Raw genomic sequence first — 15,658 nt, 5'->3', positions numbered from 1 at the left:
CAGTGAATCCGCCAGATCTTTGGAGACACCACAGCAAAAGAAAACAAAACATATGAGTTAAATAAATGACTACAACCACAGTGTCAATATTTGCAAATGACAGAATTGGTGCATCAAGAAAACATGAAGCTCTAATGGAAAGATTACTGAAAAAATTACTGAGAAAATTTGCCAGACATCATGTAGTGATACAGAAGTAGTATATTCTCACAAATAGCCAACATTTTAACTAATAAATGTCTATGCCAAATACAGTAACAATGATGGGTCTCATTTCCCTGACCCTGAAAGATCCTCCTATGTGGCAATGCTGGGAAGAACGAGTAAAGAGAGGCTGCTAAAATCTCAGGGCTAGGACAAATGGAGACATTACTGTTGCTCACTCGAGCAAATTCATGATCAATGGTATGACAGTGATACAGTGATACAGCGAATAAACGTCTACATGAACAAGCTTTAAAATTAATTCTCAGTAATAGTTTAATTAGAAACTATAGGGCTAGAGACAGAGTGTAGTGCATCAATCCTTAGCATCACTGATGGCCTTCCTTGGCATTGCTAGGAATGATCCCTGAGCACAGAGTCAGGAGTATGGCCTGAGCACAGCCAGATATGGTCCAAACCAAATATAAATAAAATAAATATATGAAACAACATTTAAAGTATATAAAGTGGTTAAAGATAAATTTCTTTAAATTTAGTGCTAAGGTAGTGCTGAGGACTTATTTGTGCCTACACACTCAGATAACTCCTGGCATGGCCAGGGGGATCATCTGTAATCTTGGAGATCGAACCATGATCAGTTGTGTGCAAGGCAAGCAGATGATTTTTATTATTAAGCACACTAATGTACATTGCTTTACACTGGTAGATCTGCACATATCTTTTAGTTGGCAGGAATGACACACATTTTCTTAGTTTTAGCTGGTGAGTGAGAATTTGGAAGATTTATGTTATATGTGTCTGTATTTTCTTATTATTGGAGGCAAGATGGGTGCCAATGTCACCTGAACCCCTCGTGCTCTCCAAAACTTGGCTCACCATCTCGCCTTAGACAGCTCGTGGCTCAGCACGCCAGGCACGGAACTCTACGTGTGATTCCTGCTGGATATCGCCAGCTGTTTTGCAAGATTCAGAAAGAATGGCATCAGCAGGGCATGAAGAAACTGTGGCAGCAGCTGCAGTGTCACTGCCTCCCCCAGCGGGGCTGAGTCACAGCGCCATTGGACATGAGCCAAGGCGGCAGTGCATGCAGTGGTCCATCCACTGTGGGGTGCTGTCAGCCAACCACCAGGTGACCTGGGACTCAGTGCAGGTGTTTGACCTAGCACAGACCCTCCAGGATAGAGTCCTGACCTGGCAGCTGCAAACCTCCGGGCTCACTCCATCAACCTCAAGGAGATCAACCTGAGGATGCAGATGTCCAGGGGCTGCTCAGAGACGCAGGCGGGTGTGTGTTAGTCAGTGTGCAGATCATTACAACATGGCAGTCGACCAAAAGCTTACATTCAATAGGCTGGGAATACCTGTAAAGGCGATTAGAGGCTGTCCCAAAATCCTCTGTCCCTCTTGGATGCCCGGCAAGCTACCAAGAGTATCCTGCCCGCATGGCAGAACCTGGCAAGCTACCTGTGGTGTATTTGATATGCCCAAAACAGTAACAATGATGGTCCTCATTCCCCTGACCCTGAAAGAGCCCCCAATATGCCATCGGGATACACAAGCATTCTATAGGGATGAATGGAGACGTTTCTGCTGCCCGCTCAAGCAAATTGCTGAACAATGGGATGATAGTGATACAGTAATTCAGTGATAGTTACTTATTATTACACCATGATTTCTAAGAAAAATGCAGGAAAATAATCACAATCTGAGCTTCCTAAGAGGAGTTTGAATGTTAGTTGCTATTGATTCTGCACAAAGGTGTTTTCCAAGTGTGCCTCTCGGCTCATCTCAAGGGACAAGTGCTACCTGTTCCTAGGGGAGTCATTTTCTTCATATGTGGCTACTGGTTCTAAGGAGTCAACAATGCTGCCCAAAGGGGCTATGGAGAGCCTAACTTTAGGTCCCAGAAGATTTATCTGATGCATATTCGAAACACAGCAATTTTTCATGTCCTACTTCCTAATCTGTGGTGATTTACCACATTAAAGTCAATGGGATTGGCATCTTGAACCTCTCTTCAGCAGGGTCAATTAAAAAAAAGAGAGGACAGATGCCATTGCTTGTCCAAGTAGCAGTCTAGCCTTAACAGCCTCAAACAAGGGGATGGGCTGGTCATTTGTTTAGTAGAATGTATACACCCCCACCTCAGTTTTTTAGGTTTCACATATCAAATTGTTTATGTTAAGAGGTACATTAAGAAAAATTTGCATGTAGATTAAGAGGTAAGATGTATATAAAAAACTTACAGGTACTTAAAAAACTAAAAGCTGATATATTTACATACATGTGGCCATTGGATGATAAGCAATCAGCTAGCATCATTAATGGATAAAATTAAGGTCAAGGTAATCTATTCTAGCAGAACATTTTCTGTTTGGGTACATATTTGCAACCTTCATTGTCTAACCTAAACTAAATTTGTTTTACCCAGGGGACTTGATTTCCTACACCAATCTACCAAATCATATGCTATATTGAATGTCTACTCTGTGTTCAAAGGATGTAAACAAATAATTAGTTTAAAGCAAAATGACAAAATATTTATAGTGACTTGATGCCAGGAACCATCCCATTTGGTATTTCCATTCAACTGAGCTAATAGTTCAGTGAAAATATCTGATGCTCAATTTATCATCTACAAAGACATACTAATAATAGTAATTCTAGATGACCTATTACACTAAATTATAATTTAATTTTATTTATAATTAATTACTAATTCTTATCAGCAGGCCTTATGAGGAATGGAATTGTCTTAATTTGCAGATAAAGACACTGAATCTTCACAGAATAGAGTAACTTATCTGGGAGCACATAATAAGAGAGGAAGCAGGAGGTAAACCTAGACAGTCTGACTCCCAAGATCAAGGTTAATGGCATTTTGAGTTGGTGCTACCACTTTAGTAGGTGAAATTCTTTTAAACAAAATTTTTGTAATTCTTATCCTTTACTCTTTTTAATAGCCATGTATATTGAACATTGATGGTTTCGGTATGAACTGGAGTTCTGCAAGATACAAATCACAGAAAGGTGGTTATTGTTCACCAGAGATGTGCTGGGCCTTCTACCAAGCAGTGGAGGGATCTGGAGACTAAGGAAGAGCAGCACTCAACCTCAAAACTTAATGAACATACAGCATAAATATAGAGTAACTAAGTCCAAATACCAGTTTTGCCACTTCTGCTATTGTGACTTTGGGAGCTATTTAACACATTGTACCTTGACCATTTTATATTCAAAAGATATGTAACAAAATTACCTGTGCCATGAGACCATTGTGAGATTTAAATGAGTAATGTAGTTCACTGACTCTTAAAAAATTGAACAAATGTAGATTTTATTACTGAGTCCATATAGGGCGGACTAGAGAAACAAAATACCGGGGTTAAGAATCGAAAGCAACCTGAAAATGATCATCTAACATGTGATTAACTCAATGCCATGGCAACTTATTTCGCAGTTTGGAAAATAAATTATAGAAGAGCTGAATGATATAGGGTGATCAACTACAATTTGGTTGTAATAATCTGACAGTGACATGTTGACTCATGACCCAGAGAGTAACTAGGCATGAGAAAAACATCAATTAAATAGGAGATATTTAAAAGGTAAAATTAAAATGACATGATATAAGCTTTTTCCAATTTTTCCCTGGACACTCTTATTCTTTATGTCTTAATCTATAGTATTTTTCCAGATTATTTTAGATTCCTTATTTAAATATTGTTCCCACACAGAGTCCTGTGAAGTTATTTTCTGGATCAGAAAATACTTTTATTGGGGCTGGAGCGATAGCACAGTGGGTAGGGCGTTTGCCTTGCACACGGCTGACCCGGGTTCTAATCCCAGCATCCCATATGGTCCCCTGAGCACCGCCAGGGGTGATTCCTGAGTGCAGAGCCAGGAGTGACCCCTGTACATTGCCAGGTGTGACCCAAAAAGCAAAAAAAAAAAAAAAAAAAGAAAATACTTTTACTAATATGTATTATTTATCTCCAAATAGATCTCATGTACTATTGATAGAATTTTATTTCTCAGTTTGTCTCTTAAAACAGGAGGTTTAGTTTGTCTACAACCTATTTAGTCTATCTAAGAGTGCAGATTTCAGGCAATATAAAATATATTAAGTCTTTTTTCCAATTAATTAGGTAATCTGTATTAAATAACATAAGTTGGCAATTAATAGTAATAATTATTCTTTTATAAACATGGACCAGAAATTAAGTTTTCTACCACATAAACATTTGCATTCTATAAACAAAAACATAAACAATTTGCATTTAATTTTAAATAAGAAATTAGGAATTTCAAAAAGATAGTTTCTTAACCAATTAAACACTGTTTGCTCAATAAGATTGAGGTTTGGAATCCAAATCTGGACAGAGAATAACAAATTGTCCCAGTTTCAGTAACTGGGTGATTTTCTCCAGCGACAGGGTCTTCAGTGCTTAAAAACAGTGCTGTTTCAAGCAAACATGGATGATCACTTCATTTATTAATGGCTGATAATAAAGCTTTTAGTGATTACATTATTTTGCTTCTTTAAATCCATGCGGATTGTGACAGGATTAGCAGAGGGAATACTTTTAAGAATCAATGAATCACAGGATGCAGGTTTCAACTCACCTCTGTGGGTTGAATTTGTATTACTAAATGGTTTATTTCTAGGTTTCAGATCCTTTTCTAAGAATAAAGGATAACCTGGTTCCAACTCTTTAATTTCTCTGAAGCCTTGCCTTTAAGGAAAAGAAATGCCATGACCCAGAGCCATCCACTCAAGATCCCTTGCTGCCACAGCCACCTCTCTGAGTGAGCCTTGGGACCTGCAGAGCTCAGGGGATCTTAAGAAGCGAAACTCCAGAGGCTCTAAAGAAGGAGAGCTCAGGGGACTCTCAAAAGCTGCAGCATAGATATTAGCATAAAGAAGGGTAAAGCCTGGCAGGAAGATTTGTGCAGATTGTGCAGAGTTCTTGCCTTTTGGTGTCTTTTACCAATAGACATTTCACCAGTCTTTCTCCTCTAAACCAGCAGAGCTTTCTTGTGAGGGTAAGTGGGGACTTTGGTTTTTCCTCCACAGAAGACTTTAGGAACCCACTTTTCTAACTTCTAGATCTTTAAGAGATTAGAGCAAAATATATTTGACGGAGAAGAGTCTGTCTGTGATCCAGGTTTGGAAATTATCCTTACCTTTGCTTCTGTACCTAAACCCATACTCCCTATCCATGTCCCTTAATACCTGAAATCTCACCATCCCACCATCATCCTTACATCCTCCAGTTTATGTTTCCTTGATGGGTAGGTCTTGGCAGGAATCACATAATGCTTTTTTTGTTATGAATGTATCACTGTACTACATACTGTAATATTGTATTGGGCCATAGATAAGAGAGAGTCTTTGTCTAGGAAACTGTAAATGGGAAGATAATACTGAAAGTGAACTATACAAAACCTCAGGCCCTAAATATACATATTCTTCATCTTTTTTGGGATCATTTATAAAATATGCAATTTGCACAAGATTCTAGAATATGAATCTAAAATGTTTTATCATGCACGTATACTATATATGTGCAGACAGGAATTAGAAGACAAAATAAATCCATAGTTGATCTATGGTAAAGCCAATTTTTTTAAAAAAAAAGTGATTAGAAGATGGGATGGTTGGAGCTGGAGCCATAGAACAGTGGGGAAGGTGTTTGCCTTGTATGAGGCTAACCTGGGTTCGATTCCCAGCATCTGATATGGTCCCCTGAAATACCTTCTGGAGTGATTCCTGAGTGCAGAGTCAGGAGTAACCCCTGTGCATCGCCGGGTGTGATCCAAAAGCAAAAAAAAAAAAAAAGTTGGGATGGTTAAATTATTTCAATTCTTTATAGATTCAAAACAGCATATAATCTTTTCATCTTTTTTTTTGTTTATTTTGTTTTGTGCCACACCTCCTGACTGTGCTTAGATCTTCCTCCTTGCTCCATACAAAATAATCTCTACTGGCAGTGCTCAGGGAATTACGTGGGGTCACCAGGACCAAATCCAGGCCAGATGTCAGTTGTGTGCAAGGCAAGTGCCTATTTAGTGGACTATCTCTCTTTTCATTAATACTTTCATCTTAATTGAGTTTATTGATTAGAACAAGAAATGGCAATCTCTGACCTAGTCCTGGAATCTATGGCCAGTCATTTGGGTAAAATTTGAGGATGAAATGAGAATTTTGTAGGAACTAGTAACTTACTGTGTGAAAACAGCATTTCAGATAATAAAACAGTTATATAAAAATTAGTTCTATTGATCCATTTATAAGCAAATTTTATAAGTTCAATGAATGGATATGAAGAGTATCATGCTGAGTGAAATGAGTCATAAGGAGAGAGACAGATATAGAATGACTGCATTCATTAGTGGAATATTAAAAGGAAAGTATGAGATCAATATCCAAGGGCAGGGAAAACAGGGGTCAGGAGGACTGGACAATGATTGGCAGCTTGCCAAAATGGTTGGAAATGATCACTTTGGATAGGAACTGAGTGTTAAAAAGTAGGTTAAGGGATATATACCTGACATCCTTTCAGTATCTGTATTCCAGACCATAATGCCTAAAGGTGAGGTGGAGGAGAAAGAAAGAGAGAGAGATGAGGGATGCTTACCATAGAGAAAGGGGGTGTGGGTGGAGGAAAACTGGGGGCATTAATGGTGGGAAATGTACACTTGTGAAGAATTGGGTGCTAGAATATTATATGACTGAAACCCAATCATAAATATCTTTGTAGCCACAAATTTTAAAAACTAATTAGTTCTAATTCTAAACTGTGACAAAATTATAAATTAAAATATGTATATTTGGGTCATAAAAACATAAACACAGAAGTAATGAATAATTAGAAAAATTAGGATATGATAACTTGCTAGGTAGTGCTGATGCTATTGTATTTCATAATAAGAACATGTAATCTTTGGGGCTGCAGCAATAGCACAGCAGGTAGGGCATTTGCTTTGCATACTGCTGACCCGGGTTCGATTCCCAGCATCCAGTATGGTCCCCTACGCACCACAAGGAGTGATTCCTGAGTGCATGAGCCAGGAGTAACCCCTGTGCATCATCAGGTGTGAGCCAAAAAGAAACATAGACAAACACACACACACACAAAGAACATGTCATCTTTAATGTGAATTGTTATTTCAAAAGGGAATAATAGCTATTGGAAGATTTTTAGTAGGATTGCAACATAATTTTATTTCTATTCTGAAGAAATAATTTGATTGTTTTGTGGAGAATGGATTAGAGAAAAGCATTACACTAAGTTGGGAGATCAGTAAGGACACTAAGGACAGTACTGAGAAATCCTGGAGCGAGATACTGAAGGGTGAGGTTGAAGAAATAGTCGAGTGGGAAAGTGATTGCCTTGCATGTGGCTCTCACTGATTTAATTCTTGGCACCATATATAAGTTCCCAAGCATTGGCAGGAGTGTTCCGTGATCACAGAGCTAGAAGTAAGTGCTAAGCACATTTGGGTGTAGCCCAACTTTCCTCCTCCATGTCCCCTCCACAAAATAAAATGATATCAAGGAATGAATTACATTTTAAATTAAGATGAAGACAAGCCTTTGCTAAAACAGTAGTTTAGAAATAATAGATAAATTATATCTCCAAAGGGAGAAGTGTGAAAATTTTCTTTTCCTTTAATTTTGGCTTGAGTGTATTGAAAGATAGTAATAGACCTTATTTAGAATATAAACATTAAAGAGAGTCAAGTGTAGTGATTAACAAAAAGTTCAACCTCTTATAGTTATGTTTGCAAAACTGACAAGTTACTGTACTAGAACTCCAATGTTGATGACTAGATCTGTAGCTAGAAGAGAAGGTTGAGCTAGAAACATGAATTTGGGATTACTAATAAGAATGCGCTTCGTTGGGTAGAAAATAATTTGAATATATTAGTAAAAAAGATAAATGAGAGATTCTCCGAAAGATATATGTGGGAAAAAAGAGGTGTTTTGTTGTTCTCTGTTTTCTGTGACACGAGGTCTTAAGATTATTTCTATATAAGGAAGGTGTTGTGAGGGTTGGAAGATGTAATGACTCAATATGAATGATCTAAATCCCCATTCTTCAAGTTTGGCTTCCCACTGAAATTTCCTCACAGTTTAAAGTATATGCACATGTACATATATGTGTATGTATACATATACAAATATAAATATGTATATATATATATACAAAGAAAGAGAGAGAGTGAGATATAGTCCAATTACCATAGATAGTAACTTGATTGTTTTCAGTGTGATCCAGACAACAAAATAATATCCTTCTTAATAAGCTTCTAACTTAAATAATAGAAATGATAATGCAGACCTGGGATGATGGTTGAGCTCAGACAAGAAGATGAAACAGCTTGTAATATAGACAGAAGTATCATAACTTGCATAAGAGAGAATGCATTGATCAGTAGGTAAAGAAAGTTTTCCTTTTAAGGAAAGACTTCATATAGTGCATGTTCATGAAAAGATGGTGAATAAGAAAGGAAGAAAGGGCAAAGTAATTGGCTCCATTGAAGAAACATTTTAATCACTCTCTGAAGAATGTAGAGAAAGAAAAAAGAAGGGGTAATGTTCAAAGCAAAGAATAAAAATGATTTTGTGCAGGATTGGAGCCCAAGATGTATCTGTGGAAACGGTCAGGCTATAGAAGTACTGAGAGAACAAGGATCCCCTAATCTCTTCTTATATCACTTTTTCATAATCTTTGGTATGGAATCTGTATTACTGTCCCTCTACCTCTAGTGACAGCTATTGGTCTTGATGTGTCTCATTTGACCTCCCTATTTGACCTCCCTTAATTCTCGCTATATTTCCACTACTCTCAGGATGCATCATGGGAAGTTTTTGGACTAATGTATCAAACACAGGCAGCTTCACACTAACAGGTTTCTCAGAGCTGGAGGGTGTAGAGTACTGGCTAGCTGCTCTTCTGTTGCTGCTTTATATGATCTCCATCGTGGGAAACACTGCCATTCTCTTCATCATAAAAGAGGAACAGAGCTTACACCAGCCAATGTATTACTTCCTGTCTCTGCTGTCTTTCAACGACTTGGGTGTGTCCTTTTCTACACTACCTACTGTACTGGCTGCCATGTGTTTTCATGCCCCAGAGATTCCGTTTGATGCCTGTCTGGCCCAGATGTTCTTCATTCACTTCTTCTCCTGGACAGAATCTGGGATCCTGCTGGCGATGAGTTTTGACCGCTATGTGGCTATCTGTAACCCACTACGTTATTCTACAGTGCTCACCGATATCCGTGTGGTTTACATCGGCATATCCATCATTATCCGCAGCTTTTGCATGGTTTTCCCATCGCCTTTCCTTCTGAAGAGATTACCTTTTTGCAAAGCCAACGTGTTGATCCATTCCTACTGCATACACCCAGATCTGATTCGCTTGCCCTGTGGAGATACCACCATCAATAGTATGTATGGTCTTTTTATTGTCATCTCTGCCTTTGGTGTAGACTCAGTGCTCATCCTTCTTTCTTACATACTCATATTGCGCTCTGTGCTGGCCATTGCCTCCAAGGAGGAGAGGCTAAAGACACTCAATACATGTGTGTCACACATCTGTGCTGTACTCATCTTCTATGTGCCCATGGTTAGTGTGTCCATGGTTCATCGATTTGGGAAGCATGCCCCTGAATATGTACACAAGTTTATGTCCCTCATTTATCTTTTTGTTCCGCCAATGCTTAACCCTATTATTTATTCTATTAAGACTAAAGAGATTCGTAAGAGGCTTCGGAAAATGATAATGGGACCTAAATTCTGATCACAGAGATATCTGCAAAATTCTAGGTACCCTAGTAAATGGTTGTCTTAGGTGATGTTTTGGTGTGGTATGCTTGTCTGTGGAGGGTTCCAATAGTACTCTCCATGTGGACTTCTGATTTGGGTCACTGTCACTGTCACTGTCATCCCGTTTCTCATCAATTTGTTTGAGCGAATCCCAGTAATTCTCTCATTGAGAGACTTATTGTTACTGTTTTTGGCATATCAACCATGCACAGGTAGCTTGCCAGGCTCTGCCGTGTGGACTCGACATTCTAGGTAGCTTGCCGAGCTCTCAGAGAGGCTCTGATTTGGGTACCAGCCAAAATTATATTCATGTAAAACTCATAACTCAATACGCAAGTCTGCCATAAATTGTAATTATTTTTGCCTCATGTTTCCACAAAATACTTCTTTCAGACAGAACAAGATGGATGTCTTCAGAAATGTTTCCAAATTATTAACATCCATGCTTTCAAGTAAATTTCCAAGAAAAAAACCACTAATGCATACATATAAATCATGTTTTAACTGGGGAGGACACTGCTTGAGATGTTAGGTATCATATAATATTTTTATAATAATATTTTAACACTTAAACTAAAAATTAAATATATAATAGCAGTGACAACCTTTACACTTCCAAAGGATATTATTAAGTCCTGTAAAATGTAATATAAATGCTCATTATATAATATTCAATAAAAATACATTTAGCACCCAAAATTTAGAAATTTAAACATAGGTCAGTAGTTATATAGGGGAATTATTTTATGTCTCCATTTCTTGGCTGAAACTGGAAGATTAACTTTTTACTAAGAATTTAGTAAATCATCTAAATGGAAGGCTAAAGGACACTCACAATTGATGGCAGGGAAATTTACTTCTGTGCCATTAATATTGTGTCTCATAATCTGCAGTAAGATGAATTTTATGAACACAGTGACTATCAAGCCCCAAATAATTTAGCACATATTAGAACAGAGAAGTGGTAGATGAAGAGTCTCAGGAATTTCATGGAGCACAATCCCTAAGTAGAAGCAACCATGGGAAAAAAGAAACTTTCCACACAAACCTATGTAAAATAAAATGCAAGACCTTTCAGGCTTACATAAATTGAACAAAAATAAGCATGATTATTTAGAAACTTTCTCTGGGAAGTGGATAAGTCATGGAATAATATAATGCCAACAAGTGATTGGAAAAAGCAGATGCAGAACAAAATTTTATCATCTTTTACAAAGAAACACCCCTTTCCTGATTGCCTCATGAAATTAGTTTTAAAATTACACCCATAGAGGTGCTGGAGAGATAATACATCGGTTAAGATGCATGACTTGCATGTGGCTCACTTGGGTTCATCCCCATATGGTTTCGCAAGCTTGCCAGGAGTGATCCCTGAGTACAGGGCTGGAGGTAAGGTCTAGTTTAGCCCTGAGCAAACCAAAAACAAAGAATAAAAAGAAAGAGAGAAAGAGAGGAAGAGAGAAAGAATTAGAGTAAGAAAGAGAAAGCAAGAGAGAATGAGAGGAAGAAAGAGAGATAAAGAAGAAAAAGCAAGCAAGCAAGCAAGCAAGAAAAATAAAGAAAAAGAAATAAAGAAAGAATACCGAAATGACACTATCATCTTTTCCCAATCCCTGAGTGAATGCAAATTCATGGGCCATCACCAAGCAAGCCAACATATGGAGATCAATATAGAGGAGTAACATCTTCAACAATACTATGTAAGAAGATAATATCAAGTATTCTAGAACACGGTAATTGCAGCCATATAAAGAGAGCAAAAAAGAATTTCATAAGATAGAACATTTGTGGGAAATATTACACAAAAGAAGATTAGCAAAATTTTACTTCAAGAAATGGATAAAAAATTACAATCCCCCAATTAGAGAATATAACTTTAAGCAGACACACATGAAAATGCCTTTCAAATTGACTTGTAAACTTGGAATAACACTTTCAAGTTCTGTCTTTACAGACTTGAGAGCAACAAGTACTACTCTTGTGTTCCCAAGTGTTTGAGAATCTAGAAACATAAGTTATCCTGGAAAGGATATAAAAACATCCTGTGAGAACCACATAAAACAGAGATTACTTGAGTGAGAAATATTTTCATTGAGCAGTTTGCATGATAGAGGGGATCCTACATATGATTCTGGAGGGAGCAACCTTGCTATCCTCTCAGTCCACCCGAGAAAATCATCTTTCCATAGATGAGGACAAAAAATTAAATATAAGCAAACTTTGTAGATAGTCACAAGCACAAATAAAATATATCTTAATAAACCTTAATAAAAGTCCGGTCAACCATATGTCCTTAGACTCATGGTTACAATACTAATCAAGTCCCTCCTTTAAAACATATACATTCTAATATATCTATATATTTAAATAATAGAAACAAATTTATTATGAGCATTTGAAAAATATTAAAAATCTTTTACAAAATTGAAATATCAACTATAGAATTGAGAAGTCATAATATAATGCAAAAGATAGGAAGTTAAGTGCTATCATAACATTAAAGCATTTCAATCATTATTTAATGACCCCTATTTATTTATTTGGTAATCATGGACTTGGGCATAGCTCTGTGCTAGGTAATAGAATGCTGAGCTAGATTAAATTTGGTTCGTGATCGCAAAGAGCATTGACATTAAAAGATTCTATCTTCCAGTTTAATACAGATGTGCTAAATTCAGTTCTGTCTAATAAGGGATCACTACACAAAATTGTGATAGAAATTTTTTCTAGTATAACAGAGATATTCAGTTTTCAGATCTCAGTTTGTTAATGGCCCTCTGTGACAAAAATGGGCTGTACACAATCATAAATACACAAACCGGTTTGTATTGACATTTTAGATTTTAGAAAAATTTGTTGAGGATGCAGAAACCCAAAAAATCTTGTTTTCATAATGTATATAGCAATCCATTATATATGTATAAACTTATTATTGCCTAATAAATATAAACTAATTCCCTATTAAGACTTGCAACTTTTCTTCTTAAGGTAAATTATATAGGAACAAGCTGGGAAAATGAGTCAGAGAATGATATCTATATAATTTATAAACCTATTAATGTTTTGTTCAGATTTAAAGCTAAGAAGTTTCTTTAATGAATTATATTATAAATAAATAGGATATATTTCAAAGTAGTGCTCAATTGTTTGATTTGCTTATCAAGTTGTCACGCCTCATATCTTTTCCCCTAATATCCAAAACAATTTCTTTTTTTCTATCAATAATTACTTTCTTGTTTTTTTAAAAAAATTTTATTAGTGAATCACGGTGAGATACAGTTACAAACTTATGAACTTTTGTGTTTGCATTTCAGTCCATACAGTGATCGTTTACCCATCCCTCCACCAGTGTCCATTCTCCTCCACCAATGTTTCCAGTATCTCTCCCACCACCCCCACCCCATCCCTCATAACCCCACCCTGCCTCTTTGGCAGGGCATTCTCTTTTGTTCTCTCTCCTTTTGGGTGTTGTAGTTTGCAATAGAGATATTGAGTGGCCTTCATGTTCGGTTTATGGTCTACTTTTGGCACGCATCTTTCAACCAGAATGGGTCCTCCCAACATCCTCTATTTGGTGTTCTCTTCTCTATCTCATCTGCCTTTTCCCCCCAGCATGTGAGGCCAGTTTCCAAGCTGTGGGGCAGACCTCCTGGTCCTTATCTCTACTACTCTTTGGTGTTAGTCTCCCACTCTGTTACTTTATATTCCACAGATGAGTGCCATCTTTCTATGTCTGTCCCTCCCTTTCTGACTCATTTCACTTAACATGATACTTTCCATGTTGATCACTTATAACGCAAATTTCATGACTTCATCATTTCTAACAGCTGCATAGTATTCCATGTGTAGATGTATCAAAGTTTCTTTAATCAGTCATCTGTTTTCGGGCACTCCAGTTCTTTTTTTCCCAGATTTTGGCTATTGTAAACAGTGGTGCAGTGATCATAAAAAATGCAGATATCATTTCTACTATACCTTTTTGGCTCTGCATCTGTTCATTCGGCGGCGTCCCCTCCTCAGTCTCACGAAGGGTTCTCCATGCCTAACAGAACAAGACCTCCACATCGACCACCACACCTGGTGCCCAAGGTGGCCAACGAATTCACGGAAAAAGTGAGTATTTCTGAGGGTCGCCTTTCTCTTGACACACACCCTGGTATGGGAATGGCCTACTTACCCTCTGATTCCTTCATCTCTGTCTACTCCTGGGAATTCCCTGTTATTTGCATCCTTTTTCTTGCTAATTCTGCTTTTTCTATTTGGATGATTTAGAAATCAACGGGAAGGAGTTTTTAGGTCTGATTGACACTGGTGAGGATGTAACGGTCATTGCTGAAAAAGACTGGCCCAAACGGTGGCCCCTCACCCCCTCACTGACTCACCTTCAGGGTATAGGTCAATCCCAAAACCCTATGTTAAGCTCATTTCCGCTTGATTGGCGCACCAAGGAAGGAAAATCCGGGATGGTACGCCCCTATGTTCTGCCCGGGCTCCCACTCAATCTCTGGGGCCGGGATATTCTTTCACAGATGGACCTTTTACTAATTGATGCCAAGGGCCTAGACATGCTCCTTGCAGCAGGTTATTCTCCCGGAAAGAGTCTAGGAAAAATCCTCCAAGGCATGCCTGCGCCACTGGCCCTCGACCCAGTGAAAAATAACTGCACAGGCTTAGGTTTATTTTCAGTAACTGCCACGGCTCCTCCTGCACCCCATACAGATAAGATCACATGCAAGTCCAATGAGCCTGTATGGGTGGACCAGTGGCCACTTCCCACTGAAAAATTACAGGCCTCCAAGTTGTTAGTGCAGGAACAACTCACAGTGGGACACACAGAACCCACTTCCTCCCCCTGGAACACACCCATTTTTGTTATAAAAAAGAAAAACTGCAGTTGGCGACTGCTACAGGATCTACGAGCAGTAAATAAAACCATGGTCATTTTCGGGGTGCTTCAACCTGGACTGCTGTCCCTAGCAGCCATTCCTTCAGAAATGTATAAGATAGTACTTGACTTAAAAGACTGCTTTTTCTCAATTCCCTTGCATCCTGATAATCGTCCCCATTTTGCCTTTAATTTGCCAGCTATTAATTATAAAGAGTCCATGAAACGTTTTCAATGGAAGGTTTTACCCCAGGGAATGGCAAATAGTCCCACACTGTGTCAAAAATTTGTGGCTCAAATTCTTGCTCCCATTAGGGCACAATGGCCTGACATTTATACAGTCCATTATATGGATGATATACTGCTTGCTGCATTTGACCCACAGGCCACTATGCTCTGTTGCAATCAGGTGATCCGTGTGTTTACTCAGTCTGGCTTTCAAATTGCCCCCGAAAAAATTCACATTGCTGACCATTCTACCTTTCTTGGATTTCGTCTTCAGGGGTCCCGTGTACTTTTGCAAAAAATGCAGCTGAAGCTTACTTCGTTAAAGACACTCCATGATTTTCAACAACTGCTCGGGCATATTACATGGCCCAGTCCCTATCTGAAACTTATCAAAGGAGACCTTATGCCCCTTTATGACCTTTTGCGCTATGATGCTGACCCTTCTTCCCCTCGGAATCTGACACCAGCGGCCGAGAATCCCTAGTTCTCATAGAAAGGGCAATTGAAGGTCACTTTGTTTGCTCTCTAGATTATCAGCGCCC

At 38.2% G+C, this 15,658-nt stretch overlaps 1 protein-coding gene across 1 annotated transcript; it reads left to right on the top strand.

The window, feature by feature from the left end:
* The first annotated feature begins 9,032 nt into the window (after window positions 1–9,032).
* On the top strand, window positions 9,033–9,977 carry LOC129405814 (olfactory receptor 51I2-like). The gene has a single exon (XM_055143384.1). It carries the CDS (start codon window positions 9,033–9,035, stop codon window positions 9,975–9,977), a length of 945 nt encoding a protein of 314 aa, XP_054999359.1.
* Window positions 9,978–15,658: the final 5,681 nt, after the last annotated feature.

Source organism: Sorex araneus, chromosome 6 (genome assembly GCF_027595985.1).
Source record: "Sorex araneus isolate mSorAra2 chromosome 6, mSorAra2.pri, whole genome shotgun sequence".
NCBI classification, from domain to species: Eukaryota; Metazoa; Chordata; class Mammalia; order Eulipotyphla; family Soricidae; genus Sorex; species Sorex araneus.
Note: the sequence above shows the minus strand (reverse complement) of the source record. Positions and strands in the feature narration are given on the sequence as shown.